The sequence below is a fragment of the Salminus brasiliensis genome, chromosome 9 (assembly GCF_030463535.1).
Source record: "Salminus brasiliensis chromosome 9, fSalBra1.hap2, whole genome shotgun sequence".
Classification (NCBI taxonomy): Eukaryota; Metazoa; Chordata; class Actinopteri; order Characiformes; family Bryconidae; genus Salminus; species Salminus brasiliensis.
The window spans coordinates 8,426,658-8,452,497 of NC_132886.1; the positions used below are offsets into that span (position 1 = coordinate 8,426,658).

At 42.1% G+C, this 25,840-nt stretch overlaps 1 protein-coding gene across 1 annotated transcript; it reads left to right on the forward strand.

Moving 5' to 3' along the window:
* The first annotated feature begins 1,535 nt into the window (after positions 1–1,535).
* LOC140561973 (uncharacterized) lies at positions 1,536–24,815 on the forward strand. Its single transcript, XM_072687283.1, has 9 exons — positions 1,536–1,736; positions 3,990–4,050; positions 10,528–10,689; positions 14,950–15,147; positions 17,328–17,603; positions 17,709–17,795; positions 18,732–18,855; positions 18,978–19,022; positions 19,654–24,815. The coding sequence occupies exons 1-9, from the start codon at positions 1,678–1,680 to the stop codon at positions 22,326–22,328; spliced, it is 3,687 nt and encodes a 1,228-aa protein (XP_072543384.1). The 5' UTR covers positions 1,536–1,677; the 3' UTR covers positions 22,329–24,815.
* The last annotated feature ends 1,025 nt before the right edge of the window (positions 24,816–25,840 follow it).

Consider the following 25,840-nt stretch of genomic DNA (forward strand, 5'->3'; position numbering starts at 1 on the left):
CAGCTGTCCATGAGGGGGCGCTAAAATCATGATTTGTATTTACAGCAGTGGAGTAAAAATTAATGACACTCCCTATTACAGTCTCATTGTTTAGACTGTGGAACTGTGCACCATCACCCCAGAGCCTGCTAAACCTTTACTCCAAGAGGGACCTCAAGTTGGCCTTTGCCCTCTGCCGTTCCTTTTGACTGCCATTTCTTAAAACCGTTACATGCTGAGGAAGCGGCGACCTTAAAACACTTTTCCTATAGCCTTCTCCTGCTTTGAGGTGGGCGGTTTACAGCAGTGTACAGCAGAGGAATTTGGCCATCCATACAGTGAACACACACATACACACTAGTGATCACACAGGGACCAGTGGGCAGACCACTGCGGCACCCAGGGAGCAGAGAGGGTGAATGTTGATGGGCCTTGCTCTAGGGCTCAACACTGGCAGCTTGCAGAGCCCTGGTATCAAACCCACAACAATAGCTGTCATCAACAGTCCAGAGCTCAAACTGCTAAGCTCTGCTGCTACCCCATAACAGGCATGTGTATGTATGCATGTACAATACATACCAAAATTTTAAAAATAGCTCGTTAGTGCTTTACAGGATGTTGTATTGCATAAAATAATAATAATAATAATAATAATAATAATAATAATAATAATTTAAAACCTGGCAGATTCTCATTACAAGGTACGGCAAGTTCGGACTGGTGTACTTGGTAGTGCACCAAGCAGAGTTGCATGTGCATGTGTAAAGTGCATGTATATGTAGTGGGCTCATATTAATGGGTGCATGTCAGAGTTCAGCCAGTTCGAGTGTGAGGGGGGATGGGGTGTTCACGAGCCTGATGGCTTGTGGATAGAAACTGTTCATCAGAAACATGAACACATCCAGGCGTTCGGACTGTACTGTACTGTTCTGAACTGAACGGATTGGTTGTGGTTGGTGTGGCCCTATAGATAACACCGCTACTGGCCAGTGGGCTACCACACCACACACACATTTGGAAGCCTGGGGTTCGATTCCTGGTCTGGGTGACTATGCTGCGCTACACCAACAAGAGTCCATGGGCCAGTCGCTCTGGAGAGGAGCGTCAGCTAAACGCTGTAAATGTAAAGGAATGGGGCTGCATGGGAAGTCCACAAGGGTGCAGATTGAGAATCGGCCTAGGCCCCTATCGGACATGGACGCGTGAGCAGCTTCTCTGAGGAGGGTCGACCGCCGGCGGCTTGTTTGTGTGATGCATAAACAGTGATGAGCTCTCACGCTCAGAGGCGTACGAAATCATTCGCAACCTCAAACTCTGGCTTCTGGAGTGTAGGGGGTAGGGGTAGGGAATATGCCGCGGTTTTGGACACAGCCCACTGTCCTGCATGAACATGCAAGTCAAAAATCTGACATTTCTAAACATATTCAGACTAATGTGGATATTTTGAGCTAAACGGGTGGTAAAAAAAAATTGGGTTTTTTTTACACCTCAACCAGGGAACACCACGTGACTCGCTGCGCCGCTCAAGGAGAGCTGAATGGATTTTTCAAGGAGAGCTGCGCGCGGCACGGAGCGACAGGAAGCGGCTCCGAGCGCTGCAGGAACTCGGACACAGCCCACCTCCATCTCCCACCTCCATCACCCTCACACCCACGCGCGCTGCTAGGATGATAAGCTGCTCCAGATCACACCGCTAATATGATGCGTTTTATCCTGGACTGTCTGCGGGCGGGAAGGCGGCGCGCAGCCTGCGAGAGGTAGCTAGTGTGTGTGTGTGTGTGTGTGTGTGTGTGTGTGTGTGTGTGTGCATGCAGAGCTGACACGCTTATGGGCTTACTGACCGGTGCACCCCTCCTCCCGGGCTCCATCTTCACATAGTGCAATGCAGCGAGAGCGAGCGCGAGCTGTCGTGACCAAAATATGCTCGCGCTCATGTTGTTGAAGGGTTTGGGAGGAGAAATCACACAGTGTGTGTGTGTGTGTGTGTGTGTGTGTGTGTGTGTTGGGTTGGGTTGTTGTTATGACTAAATATAAATATGCATAGATGCATAATTCATAAAGATGTGTGAGAATTTGCATATTGTTATTATTATTATTATTATTATTATTATTATTATTATTATCATCTCTATTATAACTATGCATTGCATGCATAATATCTAAAGGATACAGGTGTGCATTTTTTGCATTGGTCTTTTATTATGTAAATCTTTATAATGTATATTATTATTATTATTATTATTATTGTTGTTTTTTAGATTATTAATACTTTTAATATAGTATGCACAACTGCAGGACATGCACAGCTGAGAATATGCACAGATGAATGGCAAGCCACATATATATTTATAATACAGATAATAATAATAATAATAATAAAAACAATCATGCAAACTGTTTTTTGGGATGGGGTGGGTTGCTGGTTATGGTCAGCTGCAGCAGCTCCGATCATATGTGTGCACCGTCTGCATGATGGATGGTGTGTTGTAATGAGGAGGGCTGCTGCTTGCTGTATTTTCTGAATGGATGCTACACACAATCTGAGCTCAGCAGGAAAGCTGGAGCCACTCACAGCTCTCACGCAGCAGGGGAACAGCGAATTTCCACACATGCTTACAAAAAGGGCAGCACTCAGCTACAGCTACAGAGCTTCCACAGGAGAAAACAGCCAGTGGAGGAGGTTGGGGTCTGAGCTGGGATCAGTAGTAGGGGTGTAGCGGTGCTCAGAGCTTGATGGTCAGTATGATTTTGAGCTTTAGATCTGTGTTGTTTATCTGTCCCGTCAATGGCGAAATCCCACAGAGCTGTAATTATAAGCACTACTCTGCACATTAGCAAAACAGTGAGGCTACGAAACTGAGGAACCGAGCTACAGAAATAGACAGGGTGCACCCAGGATGCGTAGCCTCGAACACTGAAGGGGTTTCTGTGAATCACCATGAAAGATGGTAAATGATGGACCCTCTCCATCTCCATCTCCCTCTCCTGATGGAGCTCTCGCTTTCTGTCCCCCTCCCACCCACTGTCTGTTTCCTGATGTCTTGCTGTTTATCCGCAGGCCTCTGCTATCCACATAAACACGAATCTCGGCTACAGTGGAGAAATGTGATCAGTTGTTTGTAAATGCTGTGAAGCTTATTGACGTTTATGCACATATATCATAAAGAATTGAGCTATATTGACTTGTATTGTCTATTATTATATAACCTTGTATCTCTATTTTTGCTGTTTTCACTTTTTTGACATAATTTGAAATGCTTTGAATGATAATTTGGAATTACTTCAAAAAAATACTTACATTATACTTTATACATTATACACTATACATTGAATATACATTATTTATATATACATAAAAATAATATATATATATATATATATGGGATATTAGATGTTTTAGCATATATTGTTAAATATATGTGATTGACAATTTGAAATGCTCCAAAATTACTTCAAAAACACTTACACTGTACTTTACATTCATTAGACATTATTTATATATACATAAAAATAATATATATATATATATATATATATATATATATATATATATATATATTAGGATCTCTTAGGATATATATATATATATTTGCCTATGTTGATATATGGCTGAAATGGCCAATGTAAAACAAGTTGTCATAGTTAGCTACATGTATTTCATGTATTTCGCCATACTTATGCAAAAACCCTTGGTTAAAGGGAGTTCCATATATTTGGTAATATGCCCTATATTCCAGGTATTGTAATGTGTGTTCTGTGTATCGCCATGTATCAGAATGAGTATCTCTTCTCTTAATCTCGTCTGGCGTAAACAACAATAATACGATAATAAAAAGTCTTTCACGCTGATATGGAGGAAAATGAGTCCACTGTTGCTCATAAATCTTCACTTGCAGTTCGTAAGACAGCAGCATTAGTGAAAACGATGATGCAGGAATGTAGGCCTGCAGAGAAGACTTTGCACTACTTCAGCTTTTGACGAATATCGTTCTGTGCTATTTGTGTTACAGAGAAAACTCACTGGAACTGCAGACGAAGGACAAAGAGGCTGCCAACGACCATGAAATCAAGGTATGCTTTGAATAGCACGCTTAAAGAAATAAAGGGTTCTTTGAGTGATGCCACTGAAGAACTACTTTTTGCTCCATAAAGAACCGTGTTTGTGTTCGAGATGTGTGAGTGTGAAGAACCTGTCTGCTAAACGTCATAATGTTAACGTCCACACAATGTGAAATGATGTTGCTTTGAAGTCATGGTGTAAACTGAACTAAAATTGGGTTCCTGTAAAGGTTCGACCAGACTGAGTTCTCTTAGGATGAGCACTGCTGCAGTTCTGTAACGCTCTGTAACTTCTTCACCATTTAAGGGGGAAATTCCTGCTTTTTCGGGATGCGCTGTATGTTGTGGGAAGACTAATCAGTGTAGGAGTTTTGGTGAATCAATAGAAATAAAGCAGACTGTTGCGTCTCACTATAAGCTGCATGTTCAGGTTGGAGGCGTGGTGTTGATGTTAACATCCACACAATGTGAAATGATGTTGCTTTAAAGTCATGGTGTTAACTGAACTAAAATTAAATGTTGGTCCTGACTTGATTCCCAACCAAAATTCAGTTTGGGTTTTTGACATCATTCTAATTGAACCCTTTTGCAGAGAAGTTCTGGCTTCCTGTAAAGGTTCGATCAGACTGAGTTCTCTTAGGATGAGCACTGCTGCAGTTCTGTAATTTTTCGGGATGCGCTGTATGTTGTGGGAAGACTAATCAGTGTAGGAGTTTTGGTGAATCAATAGAATTAAAGCAGACTGTTGCGTCTCACTATAAGCTGCATGTTCAGGTTGGGGGCGTGGTGGCAGAAGGGTTCATTTTCAATTTGCAAAGTGCAAAGAAACTTGGGCTGAAGTTCTGAGCGGCTTCAAGCTGATGAGACCTGAAAGCCAGGCCCCTCACTCCTTCGCTAAGAAGTACGTTGAAATAGGAGGAGGATCTGGGTTGTGGTGGGGTGCGAATTTTAGTCACAAGAAGATAAAGGGAGAGAAGCAGTGTTATAGGGTGTGGTAATATAAGGGGGGGGTTGTAGGAGCAAAAGCCGAGAAAGAGCTGTTGTGCGATTGCCTGTGCAAAAAGATTCAGCAGGAATTCAGAGCTTCCTTTTACAGAAGATCAGAGAAACTAATGGATTTGCTGAAATTCTCAGAAACTACTGGAATCCAGGCACTGAAATGTGTGGGAGCTCATTGAGCGGTAAAGTCACGCTCTGAAAACAGGTGGGAAAACAACAAGCCCACTATAGCTGCGAATTTAGTGACATGCTAAGTTCAGTTAAAAGGGAAAGTAAGCAACCCTGGATGAACCAGTCTACTAAATGTGCCTGAAATCAGTCCTAAGACCATTCACTCCGCTCTGTGCTCTTAGATATGAGGCTTTATCCTCTAAATGAATGTGATTGGAGCATCAGTAAGCGGGACTTTCCAGGCTACACATCGCTGTCAAAGGACCGATGGCTCTTTTGGTAATAAGGATGGATCGCTGTCGAGTCTAGCTGCCTTTAGCTTGAGCGGATAATCGCTGGTTTCATTCCCGGTTTGGCCGTTTTCCCTAATAAACGCTGCAGCCATGTTTTGCCATTCAGTCAGAGGGGCTTGTTTTAGTGGGACTGTGACATCAGTGCATATTCTCTATACTCGACAGTGATTGGTTTGTAAAGGGCTGTGCGTCTGACGTTGGCGTGTTGTCAGCTTGGTCGGGTCGCCTTCCCCAGAAGAACTGAAGCAGCAGCACTGACGTCAAGCGCAGAACTCAAGACTAGCTCCAGTTCTTCATTTCTACAGTTATATGATCTTTATCGGACATAATCGATATGCTCCCAGCTCTCATTTTTACTTTATTTCCGGTCCTTTTTCTTCTTCGGTTGTTTAATGGCTGATGAAAGCCTGTCTCAGCTTCCAGAGCCATTGGAAATAGTGGTGTTACACTGCAAACCAACCAAACAATGGCTATGTTTGATCAGGGCCGAGACCAGCTCTTTTGGTCCCTTGTTCCAGACTCGGCCCGAAGCACCATTCTCACTTGCTGTTAAGATCTGGACCAAAGAAGGCAGGCATGGACGCTCCTAAAAAGTGAAGGATTCTAAATACACCATGAGGGGAAATGGTTAATACTGCATGTGGGCTGTGAACCTGATTTATAAGCAGGTGAAATGCATGAGGCATGTCTCTGTAAGCCATAGTACAGGTTGTAATTGGCCTCAGCTGTGGATGTACAGATATGTGATCATCCCCCATTAGAAGCTGATATCATTTCCAAAGCATAGAGATTCACTGCAGTCACCTGACTCACAGGCTGGCTGGATTTAGTCCGGGTTTAGTCAGTACACAGATGCATGACGAATGAGCCCTGTCATCGGCTGACAGGGCCGGAGCAGGTTCATCACAGCTCTCGCTTTCCCGCTTCCTGTACATTAGGGAGCAAAAGGCAGAGTACCAGCGTAGCAGCACCAGTGACATCACAATGCTATTTTAGTGGCCACTTGAATGTGATTGGTGCTCCACAGCCAAGCCCCGCCTCCGGGATCTCACAGAGCTACTCAAGGCAGACAGAGTGTCGGGTAATTTACAGCTGTACTGTACATGAGGTGGAGCTGCATGATCTGCAGCACGGTTGGTGGTGGGAATGGAGCACCTACCAGGAGGGCTCTGATCCGTGCTTTCCCTATATTTTTCATATCTGAACTGCCGTTTCAGCCTCAAATCTGTCATGCAAATGCCAGTCAATCAAAAGGATTAGCTGAGAGGTCGGCATATCCTGCAGTCATGCTCAGTAGCTGGTTTGGGAATGCATGAAGGATCTGGTGGAGAACCACAGCAATGACTGGATAATGACTGGATGCCACTACGCTCGTCCAGTGATGCCGTGGGTTGAGCAGTTAGGTTAGTGAGGACGCTCAGGTGACCAGAAACCAGATTTGAACACCATTGTGAACATGTGGGAACCCATTGCTGACACAGATGTGCAAATGCACACATACAAAGCTTGTCTAATCCTTGTAGAGAATTACTGCCAATAGAATAGGACTCAGATAAACATGGACCTATTGGCACCATGCTGCCTAATGCCAGGTGTGGGCTAGAGGGGTATAAAGCCCCCCCCAGCATTGAGCTGCGGAGCAGTGGAAGAACTGTCTTCTCTGGAATGATGGTTGGTGCTCCATTCGATACCTTCGGGATGAGCTGGTTAGTTGGAGATGGGGTAGGGTGGTGATCATCTGACATCCGGACCTCATCCTGACGCTCTTGTAGACGTGGAGAGTAGAGATAGTTCCTCCAAGAAAAGTGGGATAAACTTTTGGAATATCCTTGATTTCAGAAGAAACAATGAATGAGCAGGTGTCCCGATACTTTTGTCAATATTCAGTACTCAATTCCGGAGGGAAGGATAGGGGTAACACGTTATTCGAGGCTGTTTACACTTTCTGTCAGCATGTGTTTTCAGTTATCGGATCATGGTTGGGTTTCATTTAACCACCAAGGATTCGGATTACGATCCGATCATTCAAACCACGTTCAGAGGTGGCCGAAGTCTGATCTGGACCACATTTGACATTTTAGTAAAAAGTATAAATGGAGTCCATACAAATACAATCAAGACTCATCACATCCTGCGGCTGTTTTATCTGAATTATTGGTGCGTATTAGTGCCCATTAAAAAAAATGGATTTTAGCAATTTTTCTGGCTACCGGTTTCTTTTTTATTTATTTATTTTTTTACTTTTCTGCTGGACAGGATGAAAGCTTTTACTTGATGAAACTGCAGCAAAATGAACAGAATAGTGCACCACAAGCTAATTGCATTTTTGGCTCACTACAGGCTTCATTATGAATTAACTGGGTTTGTGGCTTCGGAGTTTGGCTTCGTTTTGGACACAGTTTTGGCGTCCTGGTGAATTGATGGTCTCTTTCCTTCTATACAGTCTTATAATCACACTACATGGACGAAAGTATTAGGACACCTGCTTACTCATGGTTTCTTCCGAGATCAAGGGTATTAAAAAAGAGCTTATTCTGCTTTTGTTGGAGTAACTGTCTCTACTGTCCAGAGAAGAAGGCTTTCTACTAGATTTTGGAGGAGGATGGCTGTGAGGATTTGACTGCATTCTGCGACAAGAGCAAGAGTTATTGAGGTCAGGATGTTAGATGATCACCACCCCACCACATCCCCAATCCCCCAACTCAGTATTGGGTGGAGTAAAAGCCATCATTCCAGAGAACACAGTTCTTCCACTGCTTCACAGCTCAATGCTGGGGGCTTTATACCCCTCTAGCCCACACCTGGCATTAGGCAGCATGATGCCCATCGATATTCTATTGGCAGTACTAGACAAGCTGTGTGTGTGTACATTTGCCCATCTGTGTCAGCAATGGGTGCAACTTAAAGTAGCTGTAGTGTCCACAAACATTTGGACATGCAGTGTGGTAATATTCTTTGTATGTTAAAAACTCTACAGACGTCTCCTAATTACTGTGTTCAGCTCTAAGGTGCTTCCATTAGTGACGCAGGCACTTGGCCGCATACCCACAGCTTATACAAGGTACATAGAAAAGCAATGGCAATGGAACTGGATGCTCTGGAGCAGCTGCGTATGACCCGGAGGTCACCATGCCCAATGCTGAGTGTCAGCTAGAAGGATATGAAGCCCTCCAGCACTGAGCTGTGGAGCAGTGGAACTGATTTCTGGAGTGATCGAGCTCCACCCAAATTCCTTTGGGATGAGTTGGAGTGGCGTTGTGATCAAGAAGTAATCATCAAACACCAGACCTCATTAATCTTGTGGCTGAATGCAGTCACCTCCTGACAGCAGTGTTCCAGCAGCTCCCAGAAGAAAAGAGGCTGTTACTGCAGCAGAGGGAGACTACTATTGATTTCTTAAGAAAAATTGGGACAGTATTTTGGACATATCTCTGCCTTTTTTATGTAATCAGAGGAGGTCAGTACTGTACAGTAGAGCATTTTCTAACACGCCTTAACCAATCTGATTATTAACTGTACACTGAATTAGATGTGCTGTAGGAAGGACGTTAATAAACGGCTTAGTGCTTACAGACCTCCGAGAGTAAATTTTGAGAGCCCTGCTTTATAGGGACATTTTAGGTACAATTCGTTCCACAGCTGAAATTAAAACTAATGGATGGCCGCCAGTGCCACTGACCTCTGAATACAGTAGAATGTGCTTGTAACAGTGAGCCTGATTGCATGCAGTCACATTTACATTAACATTTAAGGCCTTTAGCAGACACTCTTATCCACAGCGACTTACAAAAGTGCTTCACTGTTTCATGACAAAAAAAAGTCTGAGGACCCTATTTTAGCGATCTTTAGGCGAGCCGTCAATCACATAGCTTGATTCAGGGTGTGTCAGTGTGTCTTTGCTATTGTAACGACGGGAAAAGTACACCTGGCTTGGCTCTTAATTAATCATGAGTGTGTTTTGAGTGTAACGTGAAATAAACCAATCAGCGTGTCGTTCCCTTTAAGAGCCAGGTGTAGTCTGACTTTGCCGTATTGCTATTTTAGTGGTGTAAACTAGGGGTGTACACAGTGTTGGGCTGCACACGCCTGTGTTGACAATTCACTGCCAAGATAGCAACGAACGCCTGACTGCTGACGTCTGCTTAGGTTGTTTTCAGTCAGTTAAGCTCCTGTGTTTTGCGTTGTCAAGATACACAGCAATACTCCCGAAATTTACCTTAACACTTATGTAACTTTACCTGAAATGCTTACGTAGCATTTTACCCTGTAAAATAACAGATTTGATGTTTCACTAGCCAGTAATGGGGAGAATAACACCCCTATCATTGCTACTTTTGGCCTATCCCGTATCCCTGTATCTGTCAGCTTGTCAAATGCAAGTGAATAATGTGGCTGAAAGCACATAAAACAGCATTCTTGGGGTGAAGGCCCAAGAGGGGGAGCCCAAGAGCAAGAACTGGCAGTTTTCGCATATTGCTGCTTTAACAACTCAGCAGGGTTTTAAATGTGGTGACTTATGAAGTATGTGGTGACTTAGGCCGGCAGTTTACTCAATGCTAACTGGTAGCTTGTTAGCTACATTACATTAGCCTCATAGCTTCATTAAAAAAAGCAGTAGACTATAATTAAGGTAAGGAGAAAACCCCAGCATTTCACATGATGTGTAGGGGGTCTTCATGCTGCAGTATCAATAGGACATCAATGCTAGATGTTGGTGCCTGATGAATAAACAATTGCTAAAAAATCACTGCATGATCAGAAGTCCTGAAAATATCTCAATTCAGGCAATGCACCTTTTTGCTGTCTTTTATTTGAAAAAAAAATGTTCAAAGGTGATGCAGAGCAAAGTCTGGCAGATATCATAACACCTGTACTCACGCCCTTACAATTCACTGTATTTCACAGTGAATAACACATGGTGTTGATTTAGGGAGAAAGGCTACGAAAGGCTGTGAAAGCTGCTTGTGATTGCTGTGCTGATTCCTTTCTGACTGACTGAAACTCATGCTCCTGCTCTGGCTCTCAGGTGCTGGAGGACGTGGTGGCTATGGAGGAAGGAGCGCTGCAGAAAGAGAGGGTGCTGTCCCGGGACGCTCAGCAGGCCCTGGAGAGGCTGACGAAGAGGAGAGCCCAGCTGAAGGAGGAAATAGAGGGCATCCAGGAGCAGCGCAAACAGGAGGGCCAGCTGGTGAACCACCCACACACACTCACACACAAACACACACATACACTGAAATGCCAGTGTATTAGTCACACCTATCTTGTACCTGCATGTATTGGCTATTGGTGTACAACCTTTCAGCTCCCTCTACCCCATCCATCAACAGAGAGGTTATTATATGGACCATTCTGAACACAGCAGTTACGCTGACCTATTAGTGTGTGACATGCTGGTGGAAGTACATCAGGCACAGTGGTGTTGCAGGGGGGCTGGCTTTTGCCACGTCAGTGTCAATGCTAGGTTTTCAGTCAAGTGGGATATAGGCACCTGAGCAAAGTAAACTATGAGCATGTCCACTTTTAGTAGAGCTCATTTCAAGGTGCTCATCTTGTGTAAATAACTGCATGAGCACAAGTTTAACATTAAATGATGTTTTTCATATGTTTTCCCCCTACTGTAAAACAAAATGCTAACTTCCAGTCAGAAGTTTCTTCCTCTTGACTTTACCCAGCAGACTTTTTGACTTGTTTTCTTAAAATAATGATACATTTTCATATTATTTTATCATATTAAGTTAAAATAATTACATTTTATTTTCAAATTAGTACATTATTCAGTTATTACAATTTATTTTTGTGTACAATATATACATACTATGATACATTGTTTTGAGGTTTTTGACAAAATCATGATGTATTTTCTGGATCTTTTGACTTAATCATTCAGAATAATACAAATTATTATTATATAATTAATTATTATAAAAAAGCTTTAATTTAAAATCAAGTAAAATCAATTTATTTAGGTAAATCAAGTAAAGCTCAGGTAAAATATATATACATATGTGGTCCATTCTAGAATTAGGGGTAAATTTTGTGTCTCCCACATTTTCAGCCCATTATTGACTGTTCTTCACCTCCTGATTGATACATTCAGGTTTTTGAAATTAACTCGATTAATTTCAAACATAGAATATGTTTTCTGTAGAATATGTGATTTCAGTTATTAAAAATATATTTGATGTCTGTCTTGATGTTCTGGTCAACTCTGTTACCTCTGATTTAACACCGCATAAAATCTGCAAAACGTTCTAATACCAAACACGTGATGATACCCGCACTCAGTGATGTCACTTCCTCTGGCAGGAAGTGTGTAGGAGGAAGTAATATATGTCAAACTTCACTTCTCTTATTTAGTATAAAATGTTGAGTATTGAAAATGATTGGTAATATTTGTTATTGTGATATTGAGTGAATCCCTTATTTAGGTTTTAATAAATAATAAAGTGTTAAATATAACTAATATAAAAAATTCTCTTTGTGAAATCTAGTTTTTATTCAGGTCTTTCCGTACTTAAAATTCTAGAACGGACCATCGCCATTGTTTTAACCCTGTAGCTGCTCTGTACACTGTTTAAATAATTTTAGATGAACAGACCAATAGTAATGCTCTATATTCTTTGGAGTAAACTCTTGTGTTACTCTTATCTTCCATTCTAAGCTAAGGACATTTTTGCATTCTCCTGTAAAGTCATCGTTTTGAAGATTTGGAGATATTTTGGAGGTCTTTCATTGGACAGCGACAAGATATATTAGATTAGATTCAACTTTATTGTCATTACACATGTACAAGTACAAGACAAGGGGATGTAGTTTCACATCTAACCAGAAGTGCAATAAGCAGCAAGTGCAGAATGTACAATAAATACAATATATATAGAATATAAGCAGATATATATATATATATATATATATATATATATATGATGCTGAAAATACAATGAGGGGGCAGCCATGGCCTAAAGATTAGAGAAGTGGTCTTGGGACCGGAAAGTTGTTAGTTCAATCCCCTGGATGGTCGGGACGTTTGAGGTGCCTTTAAGCAAAATCTGTAAAATCTCATTTTAAATCTTTTAAATCTATCATTTTTGATATAGGAACAAACAGGTTAGACCCAGAGTTTCTTATTTGGACATGACCACAAGTACAAAATTACATCAGAACACCTTGAGACTTACTCAATCTCCCTGAGTCTCCCTGTTCTTCGTTATTTTTATTTTTTTGTGGTTAATTTGGTCCTCCAGTATCCAACTCCCTCCTACGTTCTTGGCTGAATGCCCACAAAAACAAATGAGCTATAGTCTCTGACTGTACCCCTGCACAGCGTGTACCAACGGGGTAGGTTTGTCTAATAAAGTGCACAGTGTTTAAAGACCTCGTGCTGCTCTACCTCTGTGTTCACACTCTCCTACAGCATATCCAGGCAGCCTAAACTGATTTGCTGAGCACATTACACTCTGCTGTCTAAGCTGACTGACTCCTGTAGGGATGGCCAGAGGATTGTGGACCTTCCTTTCTAAGTGAACTAATGGATTAATGAGCTAAAGCCTCGGCCACTGGACTCAAGAGGCAAACGTCATGCCTTTAAATGGCAGTTAAGGTTAAACACTCAGTAAGCACATGTCGGAAAACTGAACTCAGAGTTTCCATCTCCTTTATACACTTTCTGCCATACTTCAGTAGACACAGTGTTTAAACCAGGGGAGGTATCTGCGAAGGTGTAGCTCTATAAGGTTGGACATCACTGGTTTTAGGAGATTTAGTAGATTCTCTAGGCCCTGGCAAAGTAGATTAAAAAATCCAGTAATAACTGTTTTTGGTTGTGGGGCTTATCTGCCCAGGCAGCCCGCAATTAGCATGGTTGATTGTTTTATCATTGTTTCTGGTGAATGCAGTACGCCTACCGAGACATCTCGGAAACCTTGAAACAGAGGGAAACAACGGGAGCCCTAGGCAACACTGTGAACTTCAGTGTCCGCAGTAGCCTTTGCAGTGGGTGGGTGGGGTAATCCTTTCAGGAACCAAAGCCACATGGAACGCAGTGCCAGGAAATGGCAAAACAATAGCATTTTTCACAGAATTACATTGAAATTGCTTTATATTAATACATAATAAATGATGTATATGTGCCTGAATATGTAAAGAAGTATATTTAATTGTTTAAAGACATGTTCTGTGTTTTCAGGGCAAAATTATGCAGTTAGACCTCCGTTTTTGTAATGGCAGTCATGCCAAAGCAGGGGTTCTCACCTCTGGTCCTGGAGACTCCCTGCCCTGCATGTTTTAGATGCTTCCCTGCTGCAACAGGCCTGATTCACTCAGCTTGTCGCTAAGCAGCTGTTGCAGTTAATACCCAGTAAATCGTATGAATCATATAAAGTAGTCAAACCATGAGGCTTACTAATATATTTACAGGAAATGGACACAAGACCTTTTTATGGGAGGAAGAAAGTAATGAGATCCTGAGGACAGTGAGCTCGAGAGTGACAGTGTGGAAGAGTGGACCCCAGAATCAGGTTTGAGGAACAGTTGAGGAGGTCAGGGGGGCAGTTAAGGGACCACCAGTCAGGTGATGTGTGGTGCAGTTCTGTTACATGCGTATATAATACATACAACTATATACTACAACTATATACAACTATCATATATATTCTGATATATTATCAGAATATTATGACCATCTATCCAATAGTAGGAATAACCACCCATGAGTCATATGGTGAGACTAGTGAGACGTTGTGGCATGGACTGTATTAGAGGACTGAAGGAGTTCATTCTGAAGGTTAACTGGTCCAAAGTGGTGCCAAATGCTCTGTACCACTTTGTGTTGTTTTCCCCCCTCTGAAATCACTGGCCCTTGGGGCTCTACTGCACCACTGCACTCATTCTTGGTACACTTACACCACAGCAGAACATCCCACGAAGTTTTTCAGAGATGCTACACTGCTTTACCTTTTACCTTATTATGATCCTCTTTCGGACATCAGTCAAATCACTTTCTTTGTCCATGACGATCGTCTGCTACAACTGACTGGTGTGCTTGCTTATTTATTCGTGCAGCAACCCAACAAACATATATATATATATATATATATATATATATATATATATATTTATATTTATATACGTGTGTGTGTATGTGCATATACATACATTTATATAAAAGAAATATTCAAGGTCATTTTGGAGCATTTCTATTGGTCCATTCATCATTTTCACAGTGTAAAGTAAACTGCCAGATGTCAATAATGAAGACCCTCTGGAGTATATAATGGAGTGATTTAAAAGGTGCTGTAGTCTGTATTGACTGATGATTACCTTTTTTAAAAATATTTATTTCCAAAAAGGCAAAAAGGCCGTCTAAACATCATGCTAGATCTTCTCCCTTGTTTTTACCCTGATCTTAAGCTCTTCTCACTGTATCTGTATTCTTGACTCTGCTCTGCAGCTCCTGTCACTGCAGGAGGAGCAGGAGGAGCTCGAGCAGATGGCGCAGGAGTACGAGGTGGAGCTAGAGAGAGCTAAAGATGAGCTGCAGCACCTTCATGAGGAGATCAGCAAGACCAGAGCAAAGGTGGAAGACGCACACAGTCGAATGGGTCCCCTCAAACACTCCATCGGCGAAACATACGCGGAGATCACTGAGGTTGGAGTTTCGATTTTCTCTTCATGTCTATTGTGGAGTCTGAAAGGGCAGTAATCGTGAGACTGGTTAACCCCGGTTAAATTACCATTTTACCATAAAGGTTTTTTTATTCACACATCTGTTCGAAAGAGTCCGTTACTCATTTTAATTAAATGCCACAACTGTAAAGCTTGTGGTATTCACTACCTACAAAAACATCATAAGGAAGCAGAAAATACATAAATAAATAGGGCATCTTGTATTTAAATGAACAGGGGGAACAAGGCTGTGAGTAGTGTTCTGCTCCTTAGATAGGTGCATTGATTCCTCTATCCACTTACATCAAAGGCCTTCACTGTTTTTTTGCTTCTCGATAATAAGTCGTAACAACATGCTCTTAAGTGACTCATCTTCAGTACATAACAGTACATTAAGTTGAAAGGCACCAGGCTACCATTAGGCCAAATCAACATAATCCTGTGAGTACAGTGACTAGCGGTTTAATGCTATTAATGAAAATGGGCATCTCTGGCTAAAACCAGCCATAAAAGCTGAAACCTAAATGAGTCTGCCTGTGGAATCCAGGCATCTCTACGGCTTCATTTACAAGATCGATGCTTTCACAGCCTTTAATATTTCACAAGAGAATTAGCATACTTGGCTGCATTCCATGGTAAAAAGCTTTGTTCCCTAAAACACGATGATGGATGAATGAATAACTAAACTGATGGATGGAGGGATAGATGGATTATTTGCTGGACTGACTAATAATGGATGGATGGATGGATGGATGGATGGATGAATGGATCAGTAGCTGGACTTATGAAAGGATGGGTGGATGGATGGATCAGTGGATGGATTAGAAGAATAAATGATTGGGTAGCTGCATCAGTGGTGGATTGATGGATGGGTGATTAGTTGGGCTAATTGATGGAGGGATGGATGGATGATTAGTTAGACTGACCAATAATGGGTGGATGGATGGATAAATAGAAGAATGGGTGGACTAGTAGCTGGAATGATGGATGGATGGGTAGATGGATAGATGGAGGGATGGATGGATGATTAGAACACTGACCAATAATGAATGGATGGATGGATAGAAGAATGGATGAACCAGTAGCTGGACTGATGGATGGATCGATGATTGAGTAGCTGGACTGATGGATGGATGGGTAGATGGATAGATGGAGGGATGGATGGATGATTAGTTAGACTGACCAATAATGGGTGGATGGATGGATAAATAGAAGAATGGATGGACTAGTAGCTGGAATGATGGCTGGATGGGTAGATGATTAGAACACTGACCAATAATGAATGAATGGATGGATGGATGGATGGATGGATTGAAGAATGGATGAACCAGTAGCTGGACTGATGGATGGATCGATGATTGAGTAGCTGGACTGATGAATGGATGGGTAGATGGATAGATGGAGGGATGGATGATTAGAACACTGACCAATAATGAATAGATAGATGGATAGAAGAATGGATGAACCAGAAGCTGGACTGATGGATGGATGGGTAGATGGATAGATGGAGGGATGGATGATTAGAACACTGACCAATGATGGATGGATGGATGGATGGATGGATGGATGGATGGATAGATGTATAGAAGAATGGATGAACCAGTAGCTGGACTGATGGATGGATGGGTAGATGGGTAGATGGAGTGATGGATGGGTAATTAGAACACTGACCAATAATGAATGGATGGATAGAAGAATGGATGATTGAGTAGCTGGACTGATGGATGGATAAGTGGGTGGATGATTGAGTAGCTGGACTGATGGATGGATAAGTGGGTGGATGATTGAGTAGCTGGACTGATGGATGGATAAGTGGGTGGATGATTGAGTAGCTGGACTGATGGATGGATAAGTGGGTGAATGAATGAATGAAGGGATGAGTAGCTGAACTGCTGTTTGGATGGATGGATCAGGACTGGATGGATATATGGATGAATGGATAGAAGAATGAGTGTCTGTGCTGATGGGTTGAATGCTGATGGATGGAAGTGTGCATTCATGATACACAGTACTTTCATGGTGTACTTTTATAAGATACTACTGGCCATGAACTGTACGTCTGTGTCTATACAATACATTTTAGGCTCAGTTTGTGTTCTTTCTGTCGTAATAGTCTCTTACTGGACCCAACTGAAAACATCTGTTTTTTTTTTCTCCCCGTAGACTAAAGAGAGATTAGGCGAACTGATTGCTGAGATGATTGCCATTGAGGCATGTGTTCCTGAGATTACCTGCCACCAAGTGGGTGAGCCGTTGAGCACAGATCTGGATAACAGTTCAGGAGAGGAGGAGGAAGAGGAGGAGGATGAGGAAGAGTACTATGGCCATGCATATGAGGATGAAAACGCAATAAAAAAAATCACTGTGGAGAAATACCATTCGGAGCAGGATCAAAACGTAGAGGGCCCTGAAACACTGCAGCGTTCTGCAGAGAACTTGGTATGTGCGGCAACAATCACAGGAGAACCGGTTTTCTAAAGGAATAAAGATTTGATATAATTTTGTATAATTTGAACTTTTGGTGTAATTATATGTATCCCGCAGAAGAGCAGTGGTTCATCTTCATTCACTGAGATCACATTAACAGAGGTTAAAGAAGAGGATGTGTCCCCCAGATCTAACACCCCACAGGTAAAGGACAGCTGTTATCACATCTATTATTTTATGGCTGCAAGTGTCCCTCATACAAAAAGATATTTCTTTATGTATATTTGTTTCCCAGACACACTTTGAGATACTGGCCCAAATATATGACAGTCCCAAACACAACCTGAACACACACTCCTTCAGTTCACCCATCATACCCACATGGAGCTCCACCAGTTCAGGGACTGTACTACACTTTGCACTTTAACTAGACCTCCATCTCTGTATAGAAGCTGTGTCATACACAAAGTTGAATTGAATTGAATTTAATTAAATTACTTTACATTACATTGAATTGCATTTGTTAAATCAAGTTATCACAAAAAAAATAATAAAATTTAATGAAATTGGATTTTCTGTATTAATTACACAATTAATTTGTACAATTAACATTTACAAAAAAGTTCAATTAAATTAAATGACATTAAATCACATTTAATTGAATTTGCTGAATTGTGCACAGTTAAATTGTGAAATCAACTATTCACAAAAAAGTTCAATTAAATTGAATTGGATTTGCTGAATTAATTGCACAATTAATATCGACAAAATAATTAAATTAAATAACACTGAATTGAATTTGCTGAATTGTGCATAGCTGATTTATTAAATCAACTATTCACAAACAAATGTAATTAAAATAAAATTACATTCAATTACATTCAATGTTATTAAATTATGTGAATTGTATATACTAGATTTATAAATAGCCAAGCACAGTTATTAGGAAATCCCAATTGCTAGTCCTACTGTCAGATAGCCTATTGCTTGTTCACATTCTGAAACTGGATACAGAAGCTTTTTTGGACCTTATGTGTACTGCGGTGGCACCAAGTCTGCTTCTCAATTTTTATTTGAATTTAGTATGAAAAGCATTATTAGCATTAATATAAGCATTACTGTGTTCTCTGTCCTATAAAGCACATGGACTCTCCTGATCTGGAAGAAGAAGATTTTGAGATAGTCCAGTCCCTCGACACAAAGCCCATCAATCAGACTGCAAGCAGGGAGTTTGACTTTTTCCACCCGGACCCTTTTGTCGATCGTATGTGAAACTATTATCTGACCTAATGTAATTCTATTGAAATACGAATGAAAAAGTAAGTCATTTACATAACATTTCAAAACTTTTTTTTTTTACAAGCTTTCTTTTTTCATTCTTTCTAGACGACGTGTTCGGAGATGACCGATTCCCAAAAGTAGACATGACAGGTTAGTATCTTCTGTGACTGTCAACATTACACTTACTTTACACCAATCGGCCATAACATTAGCACCACTGACTGACTGATCATTGATGATCTTCATCTACAGTGCTCTCTGTCAAAGGGAGGTATTTATGTATTGGGCAGCAATTGAACAGTCAGTTCTTGAGTTCTTGAAGTTGAGGTGTTGTTAAAAGCAGGAAAAGGATCTGAGCCACATTGACAAAGGTGAAATTGTGATGGCTGGACGACCGGGTCAGAACATCTACAAAACATCTGGCAGGTCTTGTGGGGTTCGTCTGTAGGTCAGTACCTACCAAAAGTGCTCCAAGAAAGGACAGCCGGTGAACCGGCGACCGGGTCTTGGGCACCTAAGGCTTATTGATGCTCATGGAGGCCCCGAGGTGCCAGATACCACAGGACACCTTCAGTGGAGGCTTTGTGGAGTTCATGGCTTGAATGGTTTGATCATACTCAGTAGGATATACTCAGTATTAGGCAGGTAGCACTGATGTCATGGCTGATCGGTGTATGTCTTTAAGTAGATATACAGCAATCGTTATGTAGGCCAGTTAGCAAGGCCTCTGCACACTTTATCAAAAAAAATAATTCACTAACACCGTGTTGTTTTCTCTCAGAGTTCCTATGTGGTGATCCATTCAAAGGTACCGACCCGTTTGCTTCCGATATCCTTTTCAATGATGTAGCACATGCCCAGTTCTCTCAGGATTACCCCCACTCTGAAGAAAGCAACACCAAGGAATCAGATCCTGATACAGCTGATGCTGTTGTCCATGTTTCCGCTAATGCTGACTGTCAGTCCATTGACTCTGGAATGTTTGAACAAAATATTCCTGAGCCCAGTGACTCGGAGAGGAACACGCCATACAGCGACATCTGTCCTGATGCTGGAAGCAACACCACAGCAAGCCAGGAGCTTGACAGCTTGGAACCAAATAACACCTCAGGACCAGAATTTGAGCTTCCTGCTAGTCCCCAGCTTGATGATGGAGGACGATTTGACCCTATCCATTGCGAACTTAACGACAGTCACGAATGTGATTCCAGTGACTCTTCCACTGTTGACAGTTCCTTTGACGGAGATTTTGGGACGTTCACTGGAATGGAGCACCCAGAACATGAGCTGGAAGCTGAGGCAGGACCCAGTTATGTTAGAAGGAATCAAGCATTGTATGGTCTTCAGCGTATTGACACAAGCTCCTACACTAGCTTCCCTCTCAGTCCTGACGACTGTGCTCCAGAGCAAAATGTTCCTGTCACAAGTGAAAAAGACAAATCTGATGAAGTTGGAGATCCATTTTCCTTCCATTCTGATCATGATGCTGTCAGTGAATTAAAGCCTGAGGTTGAAGAACCTCTTCCTCCTCAGATTCAGCCTAGTAATCCAAGCCCTCTCAGCCAAGAGTTTGATGAGGCCTGTGACTACGGTCAGGCAAATCGTGCAGTCCATAGTCCAGAACCCTCTGAAATAGATGCATATGACCACAAATTTGGAGATATATATTTCTTCACTGTGCGGTTAGACCCTGGTAGCCCAGATGCTAGCCCCGTTTCTGCCGAAGCCAGCGACAGGAAGAAATCTGAGTGTGATCATACGAGTCCTGAATCCAATGACACAGACGACTTATTCGACTGCGCTGGTCCAGACGACGAGGATCCTAATCAGTTTAGTCCTGAAGCATATTTAGAGGAAAGTTTCGACAAAGACGAATGCTCAGTCACAATGTTCAGAACAGAGGAACCTCCGAGTCCTGAACCAAATGAGCCAGAGCAGTCTGAGTCTGAGATGAGTCCCACGGGAGATGTCCCAAATCCTGAACATGAAGACCAGGGTAATGGTCTTGCTGTATTTGACGACTGCTCATTTAATGTAGAAAGCAACAGTGTACTGAACAGCACCCTGGATGGTACCGAAAACGAAATACCAATAAATATTGACCCTGAAAATGAAATTCCTGAAAGTGTTGACCCTGCCTATACTGAAGACATTTCAGAGAACTTCATCACTGAACCTGTAGATCAGTACCTCATTAGCCCTGTCGCTGCTGACACAGGGAACACCACCACTGATGGTTACAAGCTTTGTGCTCATAACCCATTCAGCCTTGATTCTGGAAGCATAGATCACTGTGATAACTTTGAAAGCAATGCTGAACCTTTCAACCCTATAAAACAATCGAATGGATGTGACGCTGAGCTCAAAGCGTTAGACCCATTCGATCCCGTACTGATGGTCCATCATCCAAACTCTACAGCCAACTCTACATGTACTGACAGTGGAAGACTAGATTCCGGCTACCATGAAAACAGTGGTCCGGATCCTTTCAGTCCTGCACCTTCACATCCATCTACAGACATGGGTCCATGCTTCACAAGTCCCAACCCAGAGATGCTTAGTCCTGGCCTTTTAGACCTGGAGGCTCCTGATCCCTTCAGCCCTGAGTCGAATGGGTTCAGTGGTCCAATGAGATTTCACTCTGAACTCTTCAACCCTTCTACCAATGATGGAGCGATGAAAGATTCATGCCATGTATATGCAGCCTCATCTGACGTGCTCGGGGATTCCTTTAGCGGGTCCGACTTTGACAGTTTTGACCCCTTCAGCCCTGTGCCGCACATGACTGGGGGAAACTACACTCCCTGCAACGCGGATATTCTTGTCCCTGGATTGATCCAGAACAGTTCGAAGTCAGACGGAGAAACTAGATCCAGCAGCTGTGACTCAGGGGTCAGCCAGTCTCCTCAACTACACTGCAGTCCTGCACAAAACAGAGAAGGCTCTCATCCACCTGTCGACTCTGAGGTTGATAACGTGGGTTATTTGCCCAATTGCTCGACAAAGGACTCTTTTTTCGAGTCTGATTCCAGTAACGTTACAGATGTTGACGCTTTCAAATCCAACACGGAGAAAACAACCGACCAGGACACAAATTCCTCAGAAAAGGTGACAGGGGTGGCAGAACTCACTGAAATCGATTTTTTCTGCTCTGAGCTCAGCAAAATGGTGGCCTCACGTTCCTCGGATTCTGTTCAGCAAAGTGTTGCGGAAATGCTGTTTGGCTCCAATCCTGACACCGCAAGCTTCTACCCATGGGATTTCGAAAACAGCAACATGGTTGTTAATGAGTCCTCAAGTCCAGAAGTCGATTTTGACGATGACTACAACTTCAGCAAAGATCTGCCAAAGTTAGAAGCAGGAACCAGATCGCACAGGTCCAGTGACCTCCTAGGGGAACTTCAGAGAGCTGCTGGACTTACTCTAGACGAAGCTGAGAAACCCTGCTTGCTTTGAATGGAGAGCAGTGTGTCATTCCTAAAATGACTAATGTAGATTTCTAATATCAAGTTAGGAGAAGCTCCCTTTATACTGTCTAACGGGGACGTCTGCATGAAAATCATACTCAGATAACGCTTTCGGGACATGACGTGAGCTGGACGTAAGACCGAACATACATATCATGGGACACAAGCAGGAGTGTTTGGTACATTTGCAGGATCAATATGACCAACATGTGTGGAACTGTTTTGAGGCCAGAGGAAGCATTGAGAGTTGTCCATTGGCGGCAGTGGCCTGCAAGTCAAAACCTAGTTCATTAAAGTGGCTCCACTACTTTACATATTCATTTGTACCTCAATGTATAGTGTACACAGAGGCACTGTACACCTCATCTGGCTTATTCCTTACTTTGCAAGCGATACATATTAATTCTAACACTTGAAAACGTTGCTTGAAGTTGGGGAATAAGGCAGACACTGATATTTCCAGTTGTAAGGGGAATGTAGCAAGCCCCTAGGACGTATTTGGTACGTTTAACAAAAGCCATGTAGCCAATAACGTTGTGTTTATTTTCAGAGAGTACCATTAACGGCTCTTACAAGCACGCTATATTTTCAGCTTCCTACCTAGCTTCTTGGATTATTTCAGGGGCGTAACCTATGCCTTTATTCATAACGGTACACACTTGACTTTAGGCCATGCAAATGTAAACACTTGTTTAGCTGAGGGGATTATAGCAAGTCTCAGGCAAACACAGTAAAACAAAACACTTCTCTATTTCCCTGAATTCAGTGGCTAAAAGTGGCTATACGGTATAAATGGTACGATCTTGATTTTGTTGATTGATGAATATCTTTAGCTTTAAGCTTTACAGTAAGCTGTGTTAAAGATGGGCATCCAAATGTAGACTATAGATGGTAAGTATGTGATGCCCAAGAATTGGTGGTTGGTGTGACGCAATAGATAACACCACTACCTGCCACTGAGCTACCACACTATGTGGGGGAGGCTGGGGTTTGAATCCTGGTCTGGGTGACTGTGCTGCGCTACATCAATAAGAGTCCTTGGGCAAGACTCCTAAAGCTGCATTGGCCCTCCTCTGTAATAAGAGTAACCTTGTAAGTCGCTCTGGATAAGAGCGTCTGCTAAATACCATAAATGTAACTGTAAAATGTAAATGTAAAATGAATTGGGGTGGCAGCATTAGCTAGAACACAAAAATGGGAAAGAGCTGTTGTGACTGACTGTACAAACAGATTCAGCAGGAATTCTCAGCTCTCCTTTTACAGATTGGATTGCTGGATTGCTGCAAAACGTGTGGGAGCTCACTGTTTGGTGAAGTCACGCTCTGAAAATAGGTGGGGGAAAAAACAAGCCCACTGGAGTTAAGTGATATTAAAGGGGAAAGCAAGCAGACCTGGATGAGGCAGTCTGCTGAATGTGTCTGAAAACAGTGGAAAACACTCCTACGGTCAGTCACTCGACTCTCAGTGCTCTCAGATATGAGGCTATATCCTCTAAACCTGTGCAATTTGAGCCTCAGCTGAATGTTTCTGGAAACACATAGATGTCCATGCACCATTGGTTCTTAAGATCCATTGGATGAATTGCAGCTTATTTGAGGTAGAAAACAATAGTATACTAAAAAAACACCCTGGAAAATACGGAAAATGAAGTAATGTAAAATGTTGAGCTTTACTGTAGACAAATCAGAGAGCTCGCTGTCGAGTCCAGCTGCCTTGAACTTAACCATAATCGCTTGTTTCATTCACGGTTTGGTCATTTTCTCTACTAAACACAGCCGTGCTGCAGAACGTTTGACCCCTCGGTCCGACTAAAGGGACCTGTGTTCCAGCGGGAACATGACTTCAATGCATACCCTCTATTGTCTTCAAACTACTCAAACAACCTACTACACCACAAGTACAATTAGCTAGCACAGTTAGCGCAGCATGTCAGATCAGGCTGGATTTGTTTTTCGGTCTGGAAAAAATCCAACCTGGCATTTTCTGTGTTTGCATTCGCGGCAAATGTGTACATTCGTTTGCTTTTTGTTTCTGGAAGGTTTTGGTCTGTTAAACAAGCCAGAACATGTGTATGGCCTACTATTTATCTTCACCATGCTAAGTAGCCTTTTATACGAATGTAGATTATTTATTTATTTATGTATTTTATTTATTTATTTATTTTTCAACAGTGTCTCGTGAACATTGTGTAAGAGTTCTGCCTTTTCAGTGATTTGACATTAGGTAATTGCAATATTTGTCTTTAGGCAATTGCTTATATTTTATAAGCAATTCATGATACATATGAAATAATATATGTAAGTGTTCTGCGTAGTGTACCTATCACAAATCCAGAAAACATGATGATTTTGAAGCAATTATTGATATCCATCTGTGCTCCCACCTGTACTAGTTGTCTGTCATTCCTTGTGGTTAAAGTGTTACCATTTGCATCAAAGATTGATTTGTAAAAGATATAAATAAAGAAGTAAAAGTTTTACCATGTCTGTTATTTTAAAGTTGTAGTTTGCCGTTTTGAAAAAACGTTGTTTACTGCGAACAGCTTTACTTGATATAGCGTAAGCCATGAACTCATCTTGAACCATGAGCCATGAACAGCATCTTCTCAATGTTATTATTTTTGCTTTACACTATATGGTCAAATGCTTGTTGGCACTCCTTCTAATGAATGCAGTCTAGTCCCTGTTGCCAAAGGCTAAATACTAGGCATGGGCTAGAGGGGTATACAGTCCCCCAGCTTTAAGCTGCAGAGCAGTGGAACTGTGTTCTCTGGAATGATGGTTGGTTCTTTCATCCAGTACGTTTTGAATGAGTTGAGGATGATGAGGTGGTGTGGTGATCATCCAACATCCTGACCTCACTAACGCTTTTGTCGCTGATTGCAATCAAATCCTCAAAGCAATGCTTCTCCAAAATCTAGTAAAAAGCCTATTTCCCTGGACAGTGGAGACAGTTACTCCCACAAAAGCAGGATAAACTCTTGAAGAATCAAAGAATGAGCAGGTGTCCCAATACTTTTGTCCAAATAGTGTATGTGGAAACATGGCCTTCACACCTATATGAACGTAATGAATATTCAGTATGAAAAGCATGGTCATTAAAACAGCGTGGCCCCTCTTGGTGGCAAGAACAGTCTCACAAACCCTAAAAACAGCCTAGATCATTATCCCTCCTCCACCAAACTTTCTTGTTGGTATATTGCAGTCTGGTAGACAACGTTCTCCTGGTGTCCACCAAACTCATGTTCGTCTGCCAGGCAGTAAAGTGTGATTCATCACACCAGAGAACTCATATCTACTGCTCCGGAGTCCAGTAGCAGCATGCTTTACACTACTTCAGCGGATGCTTGCCATTGTGCATGGACACTTCTGTGCAGCTGAAGTTGAACTAGTGATTCTTACAGCAAAATGCCTAGGCCGATTACAATGGGTTTGGGTGGTGCTGTTACCATAACACTCCTATTTCACATAGGACGTTTCACATTCTGACTTGTAGCAATGA